Here is a 25,641-nt window from a genome sequence, read left to right as displayed (position 1 = left end):
GAGCCTGGATTTTAGTTGCGGTGTTAAGCAGGTGATGAAAAATTGTTTTTGACTTTTGAATTCCCTACACCTTGCCAGTAGTTATTACAGCCATAATTTGGGCCATGTGTATTCCAGAGAGGTTTTTGATTTAAGAATCTAGATTATTTTGGAAGCAAGCAATATTCAATATATCATCTATACCTAAGATTTTTAGGTATTTATTTTTATGGTGATGGACATTTTTTCCCATTATATTAAATATAAAATTTAAACTTTGGAGGAATGACAATGGTCTATTTCTAACACTTACCTTATCTTGAGCAAACATTGAAATTCTTGATTAATGTTTAACTACAAGAAATACACTCAGTTCAAGTAAAGGATCAGTTTCAGGATTCAGGCTGCGTTGTCTTGATGATTAGAATTCAGGCGCCAAGGAGAAGCCCCAAGGCCAAGGGTATTGAATATAATAGCAAGTGGGAGCCACACCTGACCTCTGGAGAATGTGGACTGGATATAAGATTTTAATCCTTGCTTATCTCACCACAGAAATTTGGATGGAGAGACAGTATTTATCTCGAAGAGAAGTGGACCCAGGAGCTAATTTCACTAGGAATCACACCATTTTGGAAGGTACTCGATTCAAAAGAGCCATTTTCAAAGGGCAATACTGTAGAAGTTTTGGTTGTTGTGAAGACAGAGATGATGCCTGTGTGACTCAGTTCTATGAGACAAATGCACTGTGTTACTGTGATAAATTCTGTGAAAGGGAGAATTCTGATTGCTGTCCTGATTACAAGTCATTTTGCCGTGAAAAGAAGGAATGGCCTCCTCACACAAAGCCTTGGTATCCAGAAGGTAGGCTTTGGGAATGTGTTCAAGCATTATTCTAGTTCATAACAAGATCTGTCCAACTTTCTTTTTCTTTCTCTTTCTCTTTCCTCTCTCCCTCCCTCCCCTCTTTCCTCCCTTCCTTTCTTAAGTTGAAATGAAAAATGAATATTTCGATCACCAGAATAAATTTCTTAGGATTGTTAACGTGCTTTGGTTTAGATGCCGGGTACACATATCAGACTAGTGCCTTCAGGAAAGTTCTGCTGTGACAGCCACGAAGGCTGGTATAGATTTTGTTTCGAATACTCACTCAACTTATATAAAAGTTACTTAAAATTCTTTATTTCTTTTTTTGTAAAATGTATTGACAAGAAAAACATTGCTCACACTTTTTTGAGTGTAACCTCTTAGAGAATCTCATCAAGTTCACAAGCCTGATCCTCTGTAGATTTATGTAACAGTTTACTTACTATTTCATGAGACTATTGGACCTTGTAGCATTAGAACTTATGTTATAGCAATGTCATTTAAAACAGTGCAAATGCAAAATAAAGTTGGCCTCCCTCTCTGCCTAAGTAATACCAAATAGAGTTACCATGTGTGTTTTTGTTTTGTTTCATTTTGCCAATCTGGGGTTTTAAACTATTAAAAACAAAAGAGTGCTCCATATAGGGTAGTTTTAAAAGTCTAAGACTGAGCGAATAAATACAAATAATTCATAAGGAGAATGGTGGTATTTCCTGTATTTGTCTAATTATAGTAAAATGGCTATAGAATCTGAGCAATCGATATATCCAAAATTTGCCAAAAACACAAAATAAAATTCTATTGCTCCACTTATACAGGCAGAAATGCAAGTTTCCTCGGAGCTATGTCACATGACTGTAAACGGATGGTGGTGAGTGGAAATTACAATTAGAAGGCAATGTAGTATAAGCTAGGAATTTGTATCCTTCTAGCAAGATCCAGATGCTGACTGCTGCCTTCATTCTCAGTAATGTCATCTTGTTTGTAAAATTGAGGAAGTGCTCCTTAAAACACACACATATTATAAGCTTTTAGGTATAGGATGGATAAACAAGGTCCTACTCTATAGTACAGGGAATTATATTCAATGTTCTGTGATAAACCATATGAAAAGAATATGAAAAAGAATATATATATATGTATAACTGAATCACTGCTGTACAGCAGAAATTAATACAACATTGTAAATCAACTAATTTCAATAAAAAAATTAATGTTGGGCCTTTGTCTACCAGTAAACAGTTCAGCAAACATTTATTTTACCATAAAAAGTAGCAGATAGTCTCTTAGAAATGGCAGACCTAGCCATTCATCAAAAATATTCATTGACTACCTCCACCATGCCAGTCATTGTGCTTTTGCTGGGGGCAACCACGGGGAAGAAAAAAGACAAGATATTATCCTCATGGAAGTGACAGTCAAGTTATATGTGGGGGTTATAAGATATTTAACAAATTCACTGTACAATTGCAAATTGTATTAAATTCTCTGAAGGAAACGCTTAGGGTGCGGTGAGAAAGTATACTAGAATATAACATTAACATGTAAAATAATACATAACATTAACTTGGGTGGGAGACTTGAGGAGTGAGGAGTGAGATGACCTGAAGAAGGGCCGACAGAAAGGGATCTGGGAGCCAGGAGCTTGGTGCTGCCCAGGAATTGGATGGAGGCCACCACTTCCAGAAAGTCATGATCAGTGGAGCATTGGAGGTGACATAAGATGAGGCTTGAGAGGTGAGTAGAGGTCAGATTTTGCCAGGATTTATAGGCCACATCAAGAGTTTAGGATTGTATCCTGTTATGAGAACTCATTGAGAGGTGTTAAGTACAAATAGGGTCAGCTTCCTGGAGGTTGAGGATAAATATTATAGATCAGCTGTGGTGCTTTTGATGTGCTAAAATGTATTTGAGCTTTTCTTATTTGAATCGTGTAACCCATTTGGAAAAGAAATTGCTGCTTTTACAGTGTCCATTTTTGCTTGAAAGCTAGGATTTTGCTAAGACTTTAATTTGGGGTCATGTTTTAGGTAGAACTTATGTTCCCAGCGTAGTTTTTATTCCATTCATGATGGAGGGAAACAATTCATCATTTTATTTAGTAGCAAATGTTCACAGTAAACTATATTTGCACTCATGAAGGTGATTTTTTTCTTTTGTTTTATCTTCCTCATGAAAGTAGCTGGTTAAAAGAAGATAGCACTGCACAATATTTAAAAATTATACAAAATTAACTAAAATAAATAGAAAATGATATACTATTTATACTAATTTTTTTGCCATATAAAGAGACTTTCCTCTGAGATGCTAGTAAAGCATCACTGATTTGTTAAATATTTTTCAGTTATTCACTGATTTATTAAATATTTTTCAGTTATCTACTTACATGGTATTGTCTAGTTCATTCACTAATTTATTAAATATTTTTCAAGTATCTAGTTATATGTTATTGTCTAGTCTCTTATATTACATTTCTTTTTCAACCTGGGACTTAAAACTATGTATATTATCTTAAGGTTTAAAAATATAAATATGTCAGAAAATAAATAAATAGATATGTACCTTTTGTGTAAATTGGTTTGGACATATGAGTAAACATCTTCCTTGTGGGTTTTGTCTCATCTCTGCTGGTTACTTCCAGTCATTGGACGATTTCAAATGTCAGATACAGAAAACAAGTGATAGAGTTTGAAATAGAACCAGAGTGGTTTTTCCAGACAGAATCTCTCAGTGTAGAAGATCTTGAGAAAAGAGTCTAGTGGACCATGTGCTGTGAACAGACCTAAGCTAATTTGATTACACACAACTCTTATGTTCACATTGGTAAAAAATGGATGTAAACCACTGACACATTTGAACTGAATGAGGATTATTTATCCCTTCACAACCTCCTTAACCACATTACGATGAAGATAAATCACAGTCCAAATTCTGCCGTGCATACTGTTACAAAAATATATACTGGTAAGGAGATATACACCAATCCATAAACCTCTGTAAGCTTCATGAAGTCTCAGGTCCCCATCCTGTTAGATGTTCCCACATCTACCTTGCTTGAAATATTTACTGGAATTTTCCCATGTGATAATATTACAGAGGGTGTCAGGTTATGATAAATCCTCTTACTCAGTGGCTGGACAGAGGACCTTGTAGACATCAATCCTAGGGCACCAGGTCTAAGAGTGTAGGCTTTTGACCTTAAGAGATACATAAAAACTGTGGAGTATGAGAGTGGGATGTGATTTTAAGTGTTTTAGCTAATCTACATCAATTTATTGTTGTCAGTTTAACCGATAAGAGCTGATTACTTATATCCATTATGCGGATTAACAAGCCACTAATTTTGCCAGTGAAAGCCCATTTCTGACACTCATTATACTGCTACTCTAGTGTTCATTAAAAGATGGATAATGGAACCCCTTGTAGCAGCTTACCTGGAGTCTGGCCTTTCAGGATCAGTGCTACTGACCACCCCTGGGATGCGGACTCCTGATTAGAGAAGGCAGCTGCCTTCCCTGAAGTGACATTGACATCAGCACACTTATTAGAACACTTTATGATGAAGTTATTTTAAAATAAGTTACATCATATTGTCATCTTTTCTCAAATCAAGAGACTGATTTCAATTTCCAAATATCTGATTTGCCTCATTTTTGTATTAATGGCTGTTAAAGTTGCAAAACTTTAATTTCAACAACCATTACTATCATCTATGTATCTATCTTATCTATCTATCTATCTATGTCAAGGTGTAATCAGTTGATGAACTCACTCTGAAGTGTTTTATACATTTTTCCTTGAGGAAATAAAGCCACCAGGAATTTTCTCATCTCTCCATCATCATAATTTTCAAAGTACCCCCATATTGGTTACTGTTTCCATGGAGTAGATTCCTCCTCTTGATCTCTAAATCCTACTCTCTTTTGTGTGTATGTATGTGTGTGTGTGTGTGTGTGTGTGTGTGTGTGTATCATTTATTCAAATAATGTATTAGTTTCCTTTTGCTATGACAAATTATCACAACACAAAATAGTTATTTTACATTTCTGAAAGCCAGAAGTTTGAAATGGGTCTCACTGGAAGAAAGTCAAGCTGTCAGCAGGGCTGCATTCCTTCTGGAGGGTCTAGGGGAGAATTCCTCTCCTTGCCTTTTCCAGTTTCTAGAGGTTGTCTGAATTTCTTGGCTCATGTCTCCTTCCTCACTCTTTTTTTTTTTTTTTAACATCTTTATTGGAGTATAGTTGCTTTACAATAGTGTGTTAGTTTCTGCTTTATAACAAAGTGAATCAGCTATACATATAAATATGTTCCCATATCTCTTCCCTCTTGTGTCTCCCTCCTTCCCACCCTCCCTATCCCACCCTTCTAGGTGGTCACAAAGCACTGAGCTGATCTCCCTGTGCTATGGGACTGCTTCCCCCTAGCTATCTATTTTACATTTGGTAGTGTATATATGTCCATGCCACTCTCTCACTTTGTCACAACTTACCCTTCCCCCTCCCCATATCCTCAAGTCTATTCTCTAGTAGGTCTGTGTTTTATTCCCACTGTCTCTTATCTTTTCAAAATCTCCACCCTTACAATTGTCCTTCCCTCCCTCTCTCTCTCTCCTTTTCTCTCCTCTCTCCTATCCCTCTTTCTCTCTTAAAGCATCATTTCTCCCTTTCTCTCCTGGATCAATCAATTTACAAAACTATTGATTTACAACAATTTTTTTAACTCCCCCAATTTTTCTGCTACCTTCAAACGTCAATCATGTTCTCAAATTAGCATTTTAAAAGAAATATTTTTCATTTAACACTAGTAGAATCCAAAAGAGGATTCAGGCATGCTTGGGAGATGGAGCTAGACAGCATCAAAGGTTAATTTCTAACCCTGACTCTGTTTCCATGATGAGGTGGTACCTAACATGGGAACCAAAGTTACAGTCTATGCATTAGGGTGACACAGAATAACTCATTCATTCAACTGCTGGTGAATGTAAATTGGTAAAATCATTCTGAAAAGAAAAAAAAATGACAATATGAATTAAATGCCTTAAAGATGTCCAAACATCTATTTGGACCCAGAATTTCCACTTCTAGGAACTTTCCCCAAGGAAATAACTAAGTAAGTGAGCAAACATCATTTACAAGATATTCTCTTGCAGGAGGTTAGTAGGTAGTTGTAGCTCCCAACTTTGAAAAAGCCCTCCCTCAACTCCATGTCCTTAACCAACTATTATCTCATTTTCTTCTTTCCTTTAATGGCAAAAATATCTGAAGGAAGCATTTAATTTCCTGACTTCCAAGCCTCTCATCAGCTCATTTCTACAAAACCTTGTTTCCTGCTACTTTACTTTATTGAAGACTTCCATGTTTCCAAATGCAATATTAAGATGTCTGTTCTTTTCTTGATCCCTCAGTGGTACTCTGTGTAGGTGACCACTTTTGCTTGTATGGAATACTTTCTTCTCTTACTTTTCAAGACTCTACCCTCACCTGAATTCCCTTCTTCCTCATGGGTCACTCCTTCCTTGTTTCTTCTTCTGAATGTCTGTTAGCTACAGAGTTTGAGCTCAGTCCTGGACATCTTTCTCTTACCTACAAACCCTTTCTCAAGCAGCCTCTTATGTAGTCTCAAGGCTTTAAAGATATGTATGTTGCTGGCTCTCAAATTCATGCTCCAGTCATGACTTAACTCTCAGTTTCCATTACTACTCTACTTGATATTCTCCATTAGGATGGCTAACCTAGACTTAATCTAAATCTAAAATATGCAAAACAGAACTCTTGATTTCTTGCCGTGAGCCTGTTCCTTATTTCACTGTTAGCTTCACTGTCTCTCTATGGCTCAGGCCAAAATCCTAGTGAGACACATTTGATTCCTTTTTCCTCATTCTCCAAACTCAATCCAAGAGCTAGTCCCATTTGCTTTGCCTCCAAATTATGTTCATCCACTTCTCTCCATTCTCATCAGTATCATGGAAACCCTTTAGTCAGCACAACAGGAGTGATGAGGACAAAGATTATGGAAGAGAGATTCTGGATAAGGTCATATAGGTCATTGTAAGAAGTTTGGTTTTATTTTAAATTTGATGGGGAATAACTTGAGGATTTTAAGCAAGGAGTGACACAATGTAGATTTTAAAAGATCTCTCTAAATGCTGTTCAGGGGATGAGGGATACACTGGCGTTGGGAAGAGTGGAAGAAGGGAGTGGACTGTGTTTCTGTATTGAGTAGAAGTTGATGCTTCACTTTGCTAGCACCTTGGCCAGACTCAGATGAACAGATTATGGTTTTTGTTCAAGAGGCCAACTCTCAAGTGAGATTACAGCAAACATTGTTTCTTATAGTCAACTCTGACTTGATATTAAGGAGCGAAGACCAAGAAATGGAACTTTTGCTAACACTAGACATAGTACTAATGATCTTGGGTGGGCACAGTGATTACATTCTCTTTACTTCAAAATTAATAGCTGGGGTACAGGTTAAAGAAGGGACAGACTTTTTGTCCTTAGGACCTTTGTGATTTCTCATCCCTTTATCTATATAACTGGTATGATGGACAAGCAACATTCATCGGTTTTGATTAAAAATCAGATTTGAGAACATATATATGTATAACTGAATCACTTTGCTGTACAGCAGAAATTAACCCAACATTGTAAATCAACTATACTTCAGTATAAATTTTTAAAAATCAACTTTGATTTTGCCCCTCATCTCCTTTAGAACTAGTCAAGGAAGCACTTCCCTTGACTTTGAATAAAACTTGAATTGTTGCATGCATTTTCTGTTGCTTTCCTAGGTAGTAAGAATTCCAGGGTCTTTGTAAGTTACAAACATAGAAATTCATTTACAAAAAGTGTTTAATCCTGGGTAGTAATTAAAACTCTGAACTTGATTTAAAGTTAAATATTTCCCCTCCCCTGTGGTCCAGGAGAGAGGTGGTTTCCTTCCCTCTTCTCATGAGAGTAGAATGTCAAAAATCTAAGGAAAAGAGGTGGATAGATGCAAATACAAGGAGATTTTTAGATTCATTAAGCAAAAGATTGAACTGTGAGAACACAGTGCATGCTGAAGAGGGGCAGTTGTAAAATATTTCTGGTGAACCAATTTTTGGAAAAATCGGAGGATAGCTAATTTGTAAGTGGCTTTTGTGACATTGTGGCTGGTGGTTAAGCCAGGTCCCTTGGAATGCTTTCTAAACATGTAGATTTCCTCCTATGATTGTATGAATAAAAAGTTAGAATTCATTTCATTTAACTAGGGGCCATTGTTTTGATCTATCAGTGACATGTCTCCGTCAAAAAATTTTCACATGACAAAGGAACGAATTTTGCTACTTTTGCTAATTCAGCATGAATTTAAATTTGTGTAAGTTATATTTTCAAAAGGGATTTAATCTGTAGCCAGGGTATTATTTTCACCATACTTTTCTGATTGGTTTTCATATAATGATAATTCACCATTCATCTCATTGGAGTAGTTTATAGAGTCTGGTAAAATAGCAACGAGTTTTGGTTAATGGTTGAGAAACATTTGGACTTGGAACACAAAGGACTACAACCGTATAAATTTTTCTTCTGATCTAAATTTTGAAGAGAAAATAGAGTTTATCTTTGTAAGGTGAATTCACTGAAATAGCTTTATATTTTGGTCCAACACTTTGAGCTCCTTCCTCTAAGCATATGTAATTAATCATATTTACATATGAGAGTTGATTAGATTTTTAAGATAAGAAATGCCATAAATTAATTCAAACACTGTTTTACTGCTTACCTACTTAAATACATTAATTATTATTTTGAGTGCGTTTAGTGATTAATACCTCAGTAATCTAGTTTTTATGTTTTACAATTCCTCTCAGTTGGAACAAATACACAATGTAAAGATAGAAGCTTATGGAACAAACCCATAAGAATTTGATATACAAACCTTGACACAAACCCTATGTGGATTTCCTTCAGATGGGCACCAAATTTTTTTGCATATTTGAAAAAACTAAATACAATTTTAATTTACTTATTACTGAATTTAGAATTTTGATTTGTTTACATGGTATGTTGACAGGTTGCCACAGAAATGGTCAACGTTATGAAGAAGGATCAGTAATTAAAGAAAACTGCAATTCCTGGTAATGAATTTAAGCAGCACAGAACTGAATTCTACTGTCTGTGTATGTTTTCTTCAAATAAAAGGAACAATTGTGAAACAAAGCATATATTTAAATACAGATAGAATTATAAGTCATAAGATATCACATACCCATAGTTTTTTATAAGCATATTTAATTTTAATAAATGTTTAAAAGTTAATCATGACTATTTCTTTTAACGTTTGAGTTTGGTGTTTGTGACAGTGGCCTGCTTTCACAAACCTCTTAATTTTAAACATTCTGATATACTACAGGAAAATCACGTGTTCTTGAACACAGTAACTATATATAAAACAAAGCTGCCTTGAAATTGATTATCCTGCAGAAAGTTTACAATTACAAATGTGTTGAATCTACTGTCTCCATTGTCTTATGTTTTCAAACTCCAATGACTGTGTGATCATTTCATTTATTAATTGCCTGAAGTGGAAGATATTGAGTGGTAGCTAATGCATGTGTTGTGATTTATTTTTGCCAAGAATTAAATAGTCATATGGTTAACAGTCAAAAATATCTTTTATGCCTTAACAAGGTGCAACTCTGGTTACTAATTTTATAAGTACACTCCCTAAAGGCCAGGCCACTTTCATAACTTTTGTATCTTTACAGCACATGCTCAGGACAGCAATGGAAATGTTCCCAACATGTATGCCTTGTTCAACCAGGATTAATTGAACATGTCAATAAAGGAGACTATGGGTGAGAGAAATCTTGCTTTCTAGGCTTTTTGGCACCTCCCCCCACCATTGCCCCTCAGGTTTCAAACAATGTATTTCCTATCATTTCCTTCTAAAAATGATCTTTCTTTCAAAAACAAAAAAAAAAAGAGTGGGTGAGAAATGAGGAGGGCGGTAGAAAGGCAAGTGAAATTGGAATGAACAGAGGTGAACATTAAATGATTAAAAATTAAAATGCACAAAGAGGAAATATAGAGCATGGTCTTAAATTGTTTAGGAAGGAGCAGTGTCAAGGTGTGAAGCTAGTAGGGGGAGCTTTAGTTTAAATAAGTATTCAGACAAAATCAGGAAGTAGGCAAACAGGTTCATTCATGTTTATCATCTTTCCTTCCGCTGCTGCCCTGACCCAGCCAATCATATGCTCAGCTAACCTAGGTAGACTCTGACCTTCAGAAAGCAGTATTTTATCTCAATGATCCCCCAAACGACCAGTCCATCTAGACAGCATCATTGACATGACTGATATCTAGCCTATTTCACCCACGGTTGAGTCAAAAGACTGGTTGAGACATTTTACTTTGCTAATAAACAGAAGCTTGAGCTGATTGACACTTAAAGGAAATAACTGTTTGATGTTCTCTGATAGATTACTAAATTAAGTCACTTTTCCACTTACATAGAGGGAATTAGGTGTAGGTGCTGACACTGCCTTTCTTTACTGAACTGAAGGGAGAAGGGATGGGCCAGCTGTTTTCTGCTTCACGATTTCTCCACTGTCACTGATCAAATCTCTATACACCCTTGAAAACATTTTCCACCTTCAGGAAAAGATTTAACGTGAGAAGACCTATTGTCAAGCAATTATAAAAGTGAAGTCATGCTGAAATGCATTTTTAAAATGTAGAAATATCACTTCTTGCTACACCTAAGACATATGTTTCCCAGGACAATGGGGACACTAATTTTCGATGCACCCAGAGTATTTTCTTGGAAGACACGAAAGACACTTGGAAGTCACATTTGTAGATATTAATATTCTTAAACCATTCTCAACTCCTCTGTGTGTGTTTTGACAATATTTTAGGTGATAATATGATGACATTTTACGTATTTCTAGGGAAAAACAATTATTTTCTATGGCTAAGTGATATTTAAATCATTAAAAGGACATGAGAATATGTGTCATCATGAGAGATTATCTGAATCAGGTTCCTAAAAGGATTCAAATGCTTGAGCTAACAAGCACACACTTCCAAGAAGCCAAGATAAGCAGCCAAGCTTTCTGCTGTCACAGAACCCAGGAGAAACCGCAGTCTGAAGCAATGTGGAAAGAAAGTCATATAAGAGTACAGATCTGTTGGGAATGCTGCCTTCCTTGGAAGGAAGAATTTTCTTTCCATCACTTGTTTATTCTGAGAGTACTCTAGGACTATTTAAGAGGCACGGGATTTGCCTTTTAGTAGCAAACATAGATGACTTGAAAGAAAAAGGTGAAGTAAAATTGCAGCAAAAGAAAATATACACAGATCAAAGAAAAAAGTTAAGTAAAAGAGACAAAGTATGAAGAAAGGGAGTAAAACTAAAATTATTTACTGGGGAACAACAGGAGGGAGTGTAGAAAGTCCTTGAATTTAAAAGAAAGTTCTAATTCTCAGATATTTACTGTTCCTGATGTTCAAGTTGTTTTCGCTTATGAAAACAGAGTCATATTATAGCATTCAATGTCTATTTTAGGTGCTTTTTAAAATAGCCTACATACAAATATATACGGCCTTTGCTTTAAAACATTTATTTCTGGCATCTTGGTAGTATTTAGATCCAAATCTTTATTCATTCTGCATAGCCCACTTCAGTGCTTATTTATTCCCTGTATTATGTTGTAATGCAATTAATATTAACAAAACATGTGTTTCCCTTTTGGCTCTGCTGAGGATACAAATAAATAATTTCTTAGAGGAATTTACAATCTAGCTGAGGAATCCACATATCATAACTTTGTAAAAGGATTTCTAAAGATAGGGCAATTATAAGTGGCAAATTAGTAGCACAAATAATAATCAGCAAGTTAGTGGAACAAAGGGAGAGAGAGAACAGTCTCAGTTTATCTGATTCTGTGAAACAAACCACTTCAGAATTTAGCGCCCTGAAAGCACAAACTGTGTATTTGTTCATACTGGCAATTTGGGATGGACTTAGCTGAGGCTCTTTTCCTGGTCTCTCCTGGGGCTACTCATGTGTCCACAGACATCTAGGACCTCAGCTAGGGCTGCATTGTCCAGGTGGCCCCCTGCCCATGTCTGGTGTTTGGTGTTGGTTGTTGGGGTGCCCATGTGTCTCCAGCAGGACAGCCTTGGTTTCTTCACATAATGACCGTGTTCAAGCAGGACATGAGTGGAGGGTGGAAATGGCCAAAGCTTGAAATTTGCACATTGTCAATTTCACTGCTTTCTACTGGGCAAAGCAAGTTACCAGGCCAGCTCACATCAACAGTTGGAAAAATGGACTCCATCTCTTGATGGAAAGAGCCACAAAGAATTTGTACCCATTTTTAATCCATCCTATCTCTAACCCTGATTTTTCTTATGAACTCAAAGTCTATAGACTATCTATTGAATAAGTTGACTTTGATTTCTTACTGATTTCTCGAAGTCAAAAACACCCCAAACCAAAAGGATTAACCTTTTGACTTGTCCTTGGTTACTGGCATCCCCTGCTACCACATCAACTAAGCCAGAAAATCTGAAGTTAGTTTGAGGCTTCTTTCCTCTTCACTCTTAGTCACTAGACTCTTGTAATCCCCACAAAATTTATTTTAGAAATTTATTTCCTTTATTCTTATGCTATATTCTTGTGCATTTCTTTATAAAGCCTAGTTCAAAATGACCTGACTTTTCTCTCTGTTTCCAGTCTGACCAAATTCCAACCAATCCTTTATAGTTTCATGGTTATCCTTCTAAAACAAAACTTTGATTCTGCCACTCAGGTCCTTAAAAAGTCTTCAATGACACTGCATTGCTTTAGTATATAATTACGCTCCTCAGCATCAATAACAATCTGTCCCAAATGCTTTACTGCCTCATCTTTTACACTCTTTCAAGCCCCTGTCTCTCTGGTCGCTCTCATCATTTAAGTGTTCTACTTATCTGCTATTCCCTAAATGTTATTCCCAATTTCAAATCTGCTTTGCTCCAGAGTTGCCTTTATTTAGAATAAATTCTCTCTTCTCTCACATCTGGCTGTCTAACGCATTCTCATCCTTCCAGGCTGAGCACTAAAAAGTCACTTTCTGTAAAAAATTCTTCTAACTCCTTCAGGAATTGTTATGTTTCAGTCCTCTACTCTGATCAGATTTTGACCTACCACTAATAAATTACACATACTGAAGTCGTTTCTCTCTTTGTAGGCTTTTTAGAGTATGAGCTTTTTGAAGGTAGAGAAATTTATTTCTATGTTCCCAGTGTTTACTGAAGAATGTGATAGATAAATTAAGAATGTTCAGTAAATGCTAATTTGGATTAAAAGGAAAGTGATGACAGACATAGAGGACAGACTGGTTGTTGCCAAGGGAGAAGTGGGGTAGGAGAAGGATGGATTGAGAGTGTGGGATTAGCAGATGCAAACTAGTATATATATGATGGATAAACAACAAGGTCCTACTGTATAGCACAGGAACTATATTCAATATTCTGTGATAAACCATAATGGAAAAGAATATGAAAGAGAATATATATATATATATATATATGTATAACTGAATCACTTTGCTGTACAGCAGAAATTAACACAGCACTGTAAATCAACTAGACTTCAATTTAAAAAAAAGTGATGAGCCTAGGTCAAAAAGGATGATACAGAGCAGTGGTGCTTTTCATGCTTTTTTGAGCATAAATTATAGTAAATCATACATTTAACTTTATGACCTAGTACACACACACACACACACACACACACACACACACACACACGTGCACTTGTACATATACTTAAATGTATATAAATAGTACTTACCCTCACTCTGTCCTATAAACTCTAATATTTCCTATTGTTTCTCTTATATTCTATTTTATCTTTTAAAATACTGATCCCTATTCACTAAATTGAATGATTAATTAAATGGCCCCAAAATGTCTCAATGTTTGAAAACTACTAGTGTAGGGCACCAAAAACATACTCTACTGTTGTGTGATTTTGCCTAAGGCTGATCCTGGTGGTCTCTTAAATAAACCTGCAATGTCTAATATATTCAAAAGTTTCTTTATTGAAATTCCCTGGATGAAGGAGATTACATTTTAAAATTGTGGCTCAAAGTTGCTTAAAGTTTTATGAACTAACAGATCTTGTAAAAGGAAAGAATTAACTTACCAGGCATATTATTGAAAATTGAGTCATATCTTCAATCATTCATAAGAGCCTTTCACACTGTAAACAATTTTGGTGATAAACACAGCAGGATAGAGTTGAGATTTGCCTTAAGTACTGAAAATATATTGTCCTTAAGTTGTAGCTAATTCAAACAAACAATGATTAAATTACTTTCATCTTTCTCATTTTTCATCTGCTATCATCTCTTAAGGAATTGTTGTCTTGAAATCTCAACATTAGATTTTGAAAACAAAGCTTACTTTTTTATGTAAGGGCACAAAATATGTCTCTAAAAAAATGTACTTTTTCATTATCTAATGTTACATCAATTGAATTTATATTATATTAATAATGACTAATATTGAGCATTTACCACAAATTAACTCATTTAATATATAATAGAATATTTCAATAAAATATTTCAATAAAATTAATTAGTGTTGCTGTAATCTTTTTAAGTATAACTATTTTATCCTCAATTTTTCATGGGTACTTGTTTTTACATGGTCAGCTTCTTTTCAAATCTAAATTATAAATAAAACAGATTACCTTATTTAACCTATAAGTACATTTCTGAACATTCAAGCTTCTTTCTAAAATACATTTAATGACATTTAGAAGAAACTGCATATATTGGCCTTATTATCACTAAAATCCCTTTACTGTATGTGGAGATTCAATATTCTTAAATGTAGTCTACATTAATACAGCCTTAGGTTCCTCATTTGAGTCATTAAAATAATTGACATAGACCTACTTCAAGAAGAGTGATATGCTTCCCTATTAGAGTAATCAATAATGCATCATTAATATAATGAATACCTAGCTTTCAGTAACAGTTCCAATTTTGTCAGATTTGCTTCTATATAATTTCAGAAATATAAATGAACATGTAATGATAAAAGTGACATCATGTAACCTGTACCCATCTTTCTCTTTCATTTGTAAGGCAGATGGACAGCCCAGAACTACAGCCAATTCTGGGGAATGACTTTGGAGGAGGGTTTCAAATATCGCCTTGGCACCCTGCCACCCAGCCCCTTGCTTCTGAGTATGAATGAAGTGGCAGTAAGTATCCTCTCTGTTTGACTCATGTATGTGTGTGTTTGTATAACTGTGCTCGTAGGTGCATATAAAGCAATTTAAAATAACTAAAATAGTGAGTTTTGTGCTTTCCGAGATAATTTTGTCATATAAATTAAAAAAATCTTTCCCCAAAACGGTTGTTACATCCCCCCAAATTTTCATGTGGACTTTGAAAGTTCACTCATATTAATTAGATACAGTTTCCTCTCTTCAGGAATGATTGTGTTCATTTACATTGCTAATCATTGCAGAGAAATTCATGTTTCTGATGACTGGCTTTTCGGTGACCCAATACTTAAGCAAGTCATTAGTTGTCCTTTTTTTTTTTTTTTTCCAAGTAAACTTAGTTATTTTGTGAATTCATCAAAACAGAGTTTTGATAGCTCTTGGTTACTCCATTATGAAATGAAGATAAAATAAATGCCAGTAACTGCAGACAGGTATGCTATGATGACTAGCAGAAGTGTATCCTCAAAAATCCTCACATTTTCCAGGGCTTCCCTGGTGGCGCAGTGGTTGAGAGTCCACCTGCCGATGCAGGGGATACGGGTTTGTGCCCCGGTCCGGAAAGATCCCACATGCTGCGGAGCGGCTGGGCCCGTGAGCTATGGTCGCTGACCCTGCGCGTCCGGAGCCTGTGCTCCGCAACGGGAGAGGTCGCAACAGTGAGAGGCCCGCGTACCACAAAACAAAACAAACACAAACTTTTGGTTACCAAAGGGGAAGGGTGGGAGGGAGGGATAAATTAGGAGTTTGGGATTAACATATGCGCACTACTATATACAAAATAGATTATCAACAAAGACTTACTCTATAGAACAGGGAACTATACTCAGTATTCTGTAATAACCTATATGGGAAAGAATCTGAAAAAGAATGGATATATGTATATGGATAAATGAATCACTTTGCTGTATACCTGAAACTAACACAGCACTGTAAATTAACTATACTCCAATATCAAATAAAAAATAAATTTAAAAAATGTCCAGGGCAGAGAGGGGTTCCCTGGTTGCTGGAGAACTGGCTCTTCCCTCTGCAATGAAGATGTCAGGTCCTGGCTGCCTGGAAGCTCTCAGCATCTCAGAGCAAGCAAAGCTGTTGTTTGCTGTTGTATGAGTTGTAAGTCCACAAGTTCCTCATTAAATGTTCAATGTGCTTTGCTTTCGAAAGATGTAATCCCCTGACTTATTATTCCAGTTCAAATTCCAGGAGCAGGACCTGCTAAATTATAACTAGTATCAGGAAAGATCATAATAGCTGCCATGTATTGAGTAGTTGTGTGCCAAACACTCTTATCAGCACTTTCATACATTATCTCATCTAATTCCCAGCTTGATGTAGTGGGTGCTGTAATTCTCCACATTTTAAAGACAAGAACATTGACACAGAGAGAGGCCAAGTCACACGGAGATGGAGAGGAGAGAAAAGCCACCAAAGAATTACTTAAATGGCAGAGCCAGGACTTTAAAAGATCTGCCCCCAAATGGTTCCTAGACTTCCGGTATAATCAGTTAGTTTTAGCCAGTTCAGGTTCAAAACAGCAAAAAGTCTTTTAATCTTGGAACCAGAACTAACTTTATGAAATGATCAGCTTAGATATATTTTTGGATTTTTTCCACAATCAGTAAGACATAACATCTTTAGAGGTGTGGCTCAGATTCATAGCTTTTATTGACTTACTTATAAGATCAATTGGAAAAGAGCTATTTTTTCTGGCTGTTTTCTTTTTCAATTTTGTCCTTATCTGGAAAAAAAGAGACAGAAGTATTTAGGAAAATAATAAATTCACCCTCCTTATAAGGATTACTCTTTCTCTTGCTTTTAGTGAGGGTCCCAGTTAGCCAAATACACATTTGGGTGTCAATATACAGTTTTTCTTGATTCTTTCTAACATTTCCTTTTGAAGTTTTATTTTTTGCAATTTAAAGTATTTTATATTATAGAGAAAATGAGGTATGTTTCTTTCCCAGGTTGCCATTCACTGTAGCATAGAAAAAGGCAACCTAATTCTAAATCATTTATTGGCTCCTAGGGATTTGTTTGCATAAAAGTGACTATGGTGATATTTAAATGAAAAATCTTAATGATTAGTACTGTAGGAGAATTTAAATTACCTAGTGTTATGAATTAATGTAATAAAGTAGCTAAGTAATTCCAGGAAAGCAATAAGGAAAATTTGGCTGATCTGTAAGGGTTCTGTTACCCACAAGGAAATAGCTTCCCATTTGTAGGGCCCAGTAGCTTGAGGGCTGAGGTCCTTTCAAAAAGTTTCTGAGTGTTGGAGTTGTCCTAATACCTGGTCAGATATCAGAAATACAACAAGAACTTCAATGAAGAATGTGGGGTCTGTATGAACTGAGTTAAACTGGTAGCCACAGGAAGATCTTAAAAAAATAGATTAATTCTTTGCCTGGTGACTACATAGAAAATACCCTCAATACATCAGATTGCCTCTGAATATGGTGAAAATGAATTCTTTTGTGTGGGTATGCTTCTGGATAACTCCCCACCCCAACTTTTCCCCAATTTTTTTTTTTTCTTTTTTCTTTGTGGTACGCGGGCCTCTCACTGTTGTGGCCTCTCCCGTTGCGGAGCACAGGCTCTGGACGCGCAGGCTCAGAGGCCATGGCTCACGGTCCTGGCCGCTCCGCGGCATGTGGGATCCTCCCGGACCGGGGCACGAACCCGTGTTCTCTGCATAGACAGGCGGATTCTCAACCACTGAGCCACCAGGGAAGCCCTCTCCTATTTTTTAAAATACCATTTTCAACATAGGATGGTATATATATATATATATATATACACTTAGGGTAGGCAGTTGCCAACAGTGGGAATGATTTTTCTGAGAAAATTCACTGCATCCCCAGCCTAAAACATCTCCCTTTCCTTGAGCACATTACCTGGATGAGAACTGAGATTCACCAAATTCTTTATCTTGGGTAGGAAAGATGAGCCATGAGTCATTCCCAGTTCCTGGGAAAGCTCTCCTCTTGCTGGTTTCCTGGCTACATTGCTTGACTTCAGTCACTAGTCCCATAATGTGTCTGCTGAACATACGTTAGAAGAATATCAACAGGTCTTAAAGATTTCCATGATTATATAAATATGAAAACATCTGTTTAATCTGGATGAATTAGTTCAATTCAAATGATTTTTTTGTGGAGTGTGTTTCATAATAATGAGGAATAGAAATATGTTGATCATGGGAGATTAGAAGAAACTAACTTAAGGATTTTGGGAGCCTTTCCTGGATGGCAGTCCTATGTGAGGGCAGGCAAAAGGAAACAAAAACTTACTGTTTTCTCTGGGTACAAGCAGACTGGATGAGAGGAAGTGAGAAAAAGGGAAAGAAAGAAGGCCAAGAGGGTCCTGCCTAGATCATGCAACTCCTTGTTTTGTATGAAGATTCACTTCACCCACTTTAAAATTATGTCTAGTGTCAGGTCAAAACTGCCAGCTGATCAATCTTTGCCTAACTTTTTCCCTAAAAATGTTTTCTTGAGATTGTTCAAAGCAATACCTTGATTGGACAGCTCTGTTCCAGATTGTTGTATACTAAAAAAGTTAAGAATGATTAGATGATTCTCTGTCAGTCCATTGAGACTGTGTATTTGCTTGCATAGATTCACAACGGGACTGATGTAGCTCCCTACAGGAACTTTAAATTCTGCCACCTGAGCCTTTTGTCTCCTTATGGTACAAAACAGGTGATTACACGGTTAAAATCTTATTTCTCAACATTTGTGCCATGGGCCACCAATCCTGCAAGATTTGGAATAAAGGTGTCCCATCTGTGGTCAAATACATTTGTGAAATGGTGTATTGTATCTTTCTTCCAAAAAGGCACACTATTCATTAGTATATTGAGGACACTGAGAACTCTTCCTCCATTGACGTTTTTTTCCACCCAGTGTTTCCTAAGCTCATGACATCAGAGAACCTCTTCTTCTTTGTTTGTTTATGATGACTGTTAATACTTCCCAAGATTTAGATTCCACAGAACACACTTTAGGAGCTGCTAACATAAGCTAAAATATTGAAAGAAAAGTGCTGGAGAGAGCAGAAGTATATTCAGGGGTAAAACAGAACTTAATGTCTCAGAAAGAAAACAATTATTATGACTGTATGCAAAATTGGCATCGGCTGAGGCCCTTTGGAGCTAGCAGAAGCATCCCAGTTGAAGTCTGTTAATAAGCACATGTAGGCAGTGTGTTTAGCCATGTGGCCCCATTTCACATACCAAGATGGACATGAGCTCTGCATCCTGTGTGCTTGGCTCTTAGTCTGGCTGAAATGATGGTAGCAGTTCACAGGGCTGTAAGAAGTCCATGAAATGATGAATAAGGAGTGTTTTAGCACATAGACTGTATAGTAGAGCATTAATGAAATATTATTATATAATATACAAAGTGGTTCTTTCTCTCTTGGATTAAACTTGGGAGACTAGCAAGTTTCTGTAACAGGTAAATTCTGTAAGAGCTAAATTACCCAGGACTTCATCATTTGGAGCATTTTCTTTCATAAAGAAATGTGTAGCTCTGTGTTTATTGGCCCTGATGGAGATTATATATTTTTGGTAACCTGAAAGTTCTTCTAGTATGCTCCTAAATTAAAGCAAATCAAATCAAGTCAAATCAAATCTAATCAAAATAACAATTCTGTACCTGATTGTTTTTCCAGGCATTTAAATTTGGGAGATAACTTCAAGAGGCTTCCCTGTGTTATATTATATTATAAATATTGCAAATGCTTTGAATAAAACATACTATTTTCAAACAGAGATAGGGAAATTCAGAGTTCATTTTTCTACTTGGCTTAGTTAAAAGGATATGTTTTTAATAGTTTTGTTGTTCATTTCCCAGGGAGAACAATAAAGTTAATAAAGTTATTACAGATAAGTATCACATCTTAGGTGGAGCTATCAATATTTAGAAATTATTAAAACAATAAGAGGGCTGGTATAACATTTAAAACCTGTAGCTTTACTATATTATACAGTATCAGATTGATGTATGTAAAAATGTTCTAAATTTTTTTTAGTCAGCCTCATAGTTTACTAGTACACCTTTTCCCAGTCACCCAATACAGATGATTTTAGTGTGTCTAAGTTGGCATTACCAACAAAGAAAAAATAGATCTTTTTCTATTGTTTATTGGAAGTTAAAGTAAAATTGTATTTTATGTATTATGTAATAACTTAAAACCACTGATCATTGAGATGAGAAAGGGAAATTTATTTCATCATCTGGATACTTTATCATTCTCTAGATAAGACATAGTATTTGATTGACTGGATCTATTTTTCTAGGAAGAATTTGTTTTTACCTCTCTGAAATATATTTTAGTGATAGTAAGTACTGAGGGGTGAAAGGTACCTTTGGAAAAAATCAGAATGACTACTACCAATTTTTGTTTTTACCTGTCATAGGTTATTGAAATTTTTTATTTAATTAGTTTTAATTTAATTATTTAATTAAAATTTAATTTAATTAACTAACCTACCTGAACAAACATCTACTTAATATCAATAATGTGTGTCACCCATGTAAAGCTTCTTGTAGAAAGCAAAACACTGATTAGAAAAGTGAAAAACACAGTTCTATAGGTATATTCTTAATATAATATTGAACAAAAATGACTATTCTTTTCCATAAAATTGATGTTTAGCTCCACACATATGAACATGAGGCAAATGGCATCAGGCTTTTATAATAATTGTATAGCATACAGTAGGTGCCAGTGATGCTGCAAAAGAGCATCACGACAGATGTTATGGTGGATTTTGTTTAAGTACATCCTTCCCTCAGCTCATTTCAGAATCTCCTCTGCTTAGTGGGTAAAGAACCAGGAACAGAATCATTTGTCTCTGAATTAAGAGTCTTAAAATTCAAATAACATTGAAGCATTTCCTCATGTCTCCTCCAGGCTCTCTCCTTTCTTTCTCTCCTTCTCCAAATAGAACCTCAAACCCTTCAGCAAACTTTAGGAAATACGCACTGGCCTCACTCCTTATCCAGCTGAACTTGTGGCAGAATGAATGTCTCATCTGTCAAATCGGTTTCCGAGTTGTCAGTTTATTTTCTTTACTAGTCAGAGTCTGATGCATAGCACTGTGATGTAATTAAGCATGACTTGACCAATGCCATGAGGCTGAATTGATCACTGCAGGCCATATCTTCAAAATGAAATGTGAAAATTCATTTTTTTTCCCTTCTCTGGGAACAAAAGTTTGGGGCTGTTAAAAAGTAGATTCCTGAGGTGATTTGGTGTGCTGATATAAGGAGCCTGTGTGTTGATATCTGTTCACCAGTGCCGAATAGAAATGCAGAGACAGAGTTTTGGGTGAAGTAGAAAAGAATAGCTTCATTGCTTTGCCAGGCAAAGGGGGTCACAGCGGGCTAATGTCCTCAAAACCGTGTGTCCCGCCCTGGAGGGGGTAGTGAGAAGTCTTACATGTTCAGGAAGCAGGGCGTTGTCAGCTTGTGCACATTCTTCTCATTGGTTGGTGGTGAGGTAATCGGGAGTCAGCATCATCAACCTTCCGGCTCCAACAGGTCTGGGATCTACTTGCTTGTGGGCAACATACAGTTAACTTCTTCTACCTGGTAAGGGTTTCAGTATCTGCAAAACAGCTCAAAGGACATGGCTCAGGATATTATCTATAGTCCTTGAGAAAGAACTAAAGGTCCTTGACTTAGTTTAATGGTTAAAGTATTCTTATTTTGTCTTACTTGACTGTTTCCCTTTCTTTCTGCCTTTTCTCACTTCTCTGATGAAATTTATTCTTTGACTAAAGTTTTTCTACAGACAAAAGGCAGGCAGAGGACATGGGTGTGGTTCTATTTTGGAAGGCCTCATATGGTCTGGCTTGGTTACATGGACTCCCTAAATTTGTGTCTATCTAGTCCATACTATGGTTCTTGCCAAAGTGCATTCCATGAAACACTAGTCCTCTGATCTGCTTCACAATAAAACTGATGTGAAATCAAAGGAAAGTAAGTAAAATATTTTGCATTGGGTCATGCACATTAAAAATCACGAACATTAGTTTCATTTCTTAGAGACGCTCAACGGCACTTAGGTAGTTTATAAAAACTACTGCATTGAGGACAAAAATCTATTTAATTGTTAAAATCAGTTTCTCAGAACTGTTTGATTACTCAGCTCCTCCTTTTGTAATTATCTATTACAATTTCTCAGAACTAGTGTTCTAAGGAAGTCATTTTAGGAAATATCAGTTCATCAATCTCCAGAGGCACGTTTTCTTCACTTTTTTACAACTCTGAAATTGGGAGTCTTCTTACATTTGATGATGTCCTGGGTTCGATGAAATATGGTATTGCCCTACCATAGCAACTTTAATGTCAGTTCTGCGTGCTGTTTTAGCTTTGATTGGGCTCATCAGAGAGTGACAAAAGTCCGAAATGATAGTGACTTAAATAGAAATTGATTTCTTACCAACAAAACTGGAGGTGGGTGGTAGAATTGCACTCGTTGGTGTTGGATACCCAGACTTCTTCCTCGTTCTATTTTCCAGAGCCTTTATATCCGAGGTCATATTATATGGTTCAAGAAGCTGCTGCATGTCCATCTATACCCAAATTCCTGCCAGCAGGAAAATTTTTAAAAATATCAATAAAGGGCTTCCCTGGTGGCGCAGTGGTTGAGAATCCGCCTGCCGATGCAGGAGACACGGGTTCGTGCCCTGGTCCGGGAAGATCCCACATGCCGCGGAGCAACTAAGCCCGTGAGCCATGGCCGCTGAGCCTGTGCGTCCGGAGCCTGTGCTCCGCAACGGGAGAGGCCACAACAGTGAGAGGCCCGCATACTGCAAAAAAAAAAAAAAAAAAAAAAAAAAAAAAAAAAAAAATCAATAAAAAGGAGTAAAATCAAGTGCCAAACATCTCTTAAGGAAAAGTTCTCAGAAGCTGCCAGTGACACTTCTGCTTATACTTCATGGGCCAGAATTTAGTAATGTGGCCACACCTGGGAGCCAAGGGGGACCAGGAAATATAGTCACTTTTCTGAGTTAAAATTATCACTATGAATAAAAGGAAAGCCTATTCAAAGCAGGAGCCCTGGAGAACTGGTACCACCTGCCATAGCGTGGTCACTGATTATTGATATGTACAGGAAATTAGATTGTTTTAAAAAACAGTAACTAACAAATTATGAAAGCATAACTCTTTCAGAGTTAAGACATCAAGGCCAATATTATTGAAGATGAAAAATTCATTTTGCCATTAGCAACCAAAAAGTTAGCCTTTTCCCTGCCAATATCAAGTACCTTAGAAGAAATTTCTTGGTATGCATGGCCACTGACCTTGGATTCTGAAGGTCAGAAGAGAATGGTGTTCTCTGTTGCCTTCTTCTGATTCTCAGGTCACTTTTTATCCAAGTTTAAGTGGGAGTAAATGAACTAGGGATGAAGGGAGTGATTCACTGAATGAATATTGTGTAGATATGGGCTTTTAATAAGAATGTCCTGAATGTCCAGACTTTGATTGGTTTGTTCTCAAGCTGCTCTGTGACCAGGTTTCCATTAGTTTTAGAGATTTTGATTCGATTAAAATGCAGGAATTATTGTAAAAGATTCTCCAGTGTTCACCATTGCATTTAATTCTTACATTTGTTCATAGTATCTTTAATATCTAAATTGAAATATTAAAGCAGGGAGACTATTCAAATTTGACTAATTTTAATTTTGAAATAGAATTAGATTATGACTGAAAATTTTCAACATTACAATGGAAATAATTAAAAATGCCCATATGTAATAGTGTAAAACTTTTTAAAATTAAATTTCTATCTTAAGCCACTGTCATTTTGGAATTTTTGTTTCTGTCAGCTGACTCGCTTGACTTTTTTGCTTTATGAAGCTATCCTTTGACCAAAAAAAAAAAAAAATCATTTATTGAAGTCAGACTTCTATTACCAATTCCTAAAAGCTGTTATTCTGTGGTGTTTACTTTTATTTATAAGCCCTTAAAAGCACTCTTACTTTATAGGGGAATGAAATAATTACGGAGTAATGAGATGTAAAATTTGCCCTGAGTTTATTATATCAGATCATCTGGTATCATAAGGTAAATAAAATTGCAAGGTAATGTGTGCTTACTGGGCCTCAAATCCTATGGGTTTATTTTTAGGAAACACAATATTGATTAATGGATAAAAATCATGACAGAGCCAACAGGTGAGCTTCATGAATTGATCTGGTTTAGTGGGTTGGTAAATGTGTTTTCAATGAATACGGCGTTTTGCCTGTTGTTTTTCTATTGCCTTATTTTATGGAGAAGGATTAGCCATTCATAGGTTTTTATTTTTAAACAATAAGTCATAAGAAAACAAATGTATGCTATCATTATAATTTAACTTAATGTGCCTTTGGGAGGAAAATCATATTTTAGAGTGATGAAATCTACCAGCTAGATATGTATCTCCTCATTATTATCAGATATTTATGGAATATCTCCATGTGCAAAGTTCTCTGGTCAACTTTGGAATGGGGACATCAGATTCTGAATAGCTTAATCCTGATGAAATCTGTCTGAAGTCATAGTTATATCTTTACTGCTTCCACAGAGCAGAAGGGAAATATCCTAGTTCTGCTATTAAATTAGAATTATAAAGTGATAAATTAAAATAACAGTGACACTCTAGCTATTTTTCTGGAACATGAGGCAACTTAATACTATAAATTCCTAAAAGCACACTGATTAGCCAATAATAATACAATTGGAAAGTATGAGTAATGTATAGGGAATGTGTATCTCTGTCCCAGGTAGAAAGGCTCTTGGAGAATTAGTCTATGTCTCTGAAACTATCTCCTCAGAGCAGTAAATTTATGCTCCAATTCTATGGCCAATCTGATGGCACAGGAATCTAAAATCACCTGAATTTCTAGGATTTCTATGATACTGTTCTTTAAGTTATCATGTAGATACCCTACCATGATCGGCTTAAAGATCTGGCACTTTTCTTCCATCACCTAAATAGCAGTGTTTTTAGTAATGAAACTCAGGATTTAATCACTTTCTTATCAGATGATAATAGTTTTTGAATCAAAACTGAACTCTTTCATTGAAATTCGAATTTATAAATATTTTGGATGGATATCTTTTCAAGCAGAAGTGTACATTTTAAATTTTCCTTTAGTCTCTCAAGCTGTTTTATACTTGTCAGAAGTAATTTTTCAGGGCAAGATATTGGTTCAGTAGCCTGACTTGTTCGATGAACAATCATAAAAATTCTCAGTAGACATTTTACTTCTTTTGCAAAGTATCCAATTATTTCTGATAAAGTGGCTAAATGATGAATGAAACACAGTGTTAAGAAATCTAATATCTGGGTCTGGTCTCAGGGGTATTTCTCAGTTAAGTGAGAGGACTTAGTATGTCATTTAACTTTTAGAGGTTTGTTTCCTCATTCGTAAAAGAGTAAATAATATTTGCCCTAATTATATCACATAAAGCTATTGAGAAAATAAAACACTTTTAAAACGTTAAAGCACTCTCAAAAATTATGTGT

General features: G+C 35.9%; 1 protein-coding gene across 1 annotated transcript in view; it reads left to right on the top strand.

The window, feature by feature from the left end:
* The first annotated feature begins 485 nt into the window (after window positions 1-485).
* The window catches only part of TINAG (tubulointerstitial nephritis antigen), a 74,401-nt gene continuing 49,245 nt past the window's right edge, over window positions 486-25,641 (top strand). The window contains exons 1-4 of the mRNA XM_059076942.2: window positions 486-840; window positions 8,899-8,962; window positions 9,593-9,682; window positions 14,976-15,090. Coding sequence (XP_058932925.1) covers window positions 486-840; window positions 8,899-8,962; window positions 9,593-9,682; window positions 14,976-15,090 — 624 coding nt within the window. The remainder of the gene's footprint in view (window positions 841-8,898; window positions 8,963-9,592; window positions 9,683-14,975; window positions 15,091-25,641) is intronic.

The sequence above is a fragment of the Kogia breviceps genome, chromosome 10 (genome assembly GCF_026419965.1).
Source record: "Kogia breviceps isolate mKogBre1 chromosome 10, mKogBre1 haplotype 1, whole genome shotgun sequence".
Lineage (NCBI taxonomy): Eukaryota > Metazoa > Chordata > Mammalia > Artiodactyla > Physeteridae > Kogia > Kogia breviceps.
The sequence above is the reverse complement of the archived record's forward strand: the minus strand, read 5'-3'. Positions and strand labels throughout refer to the sequence as shown.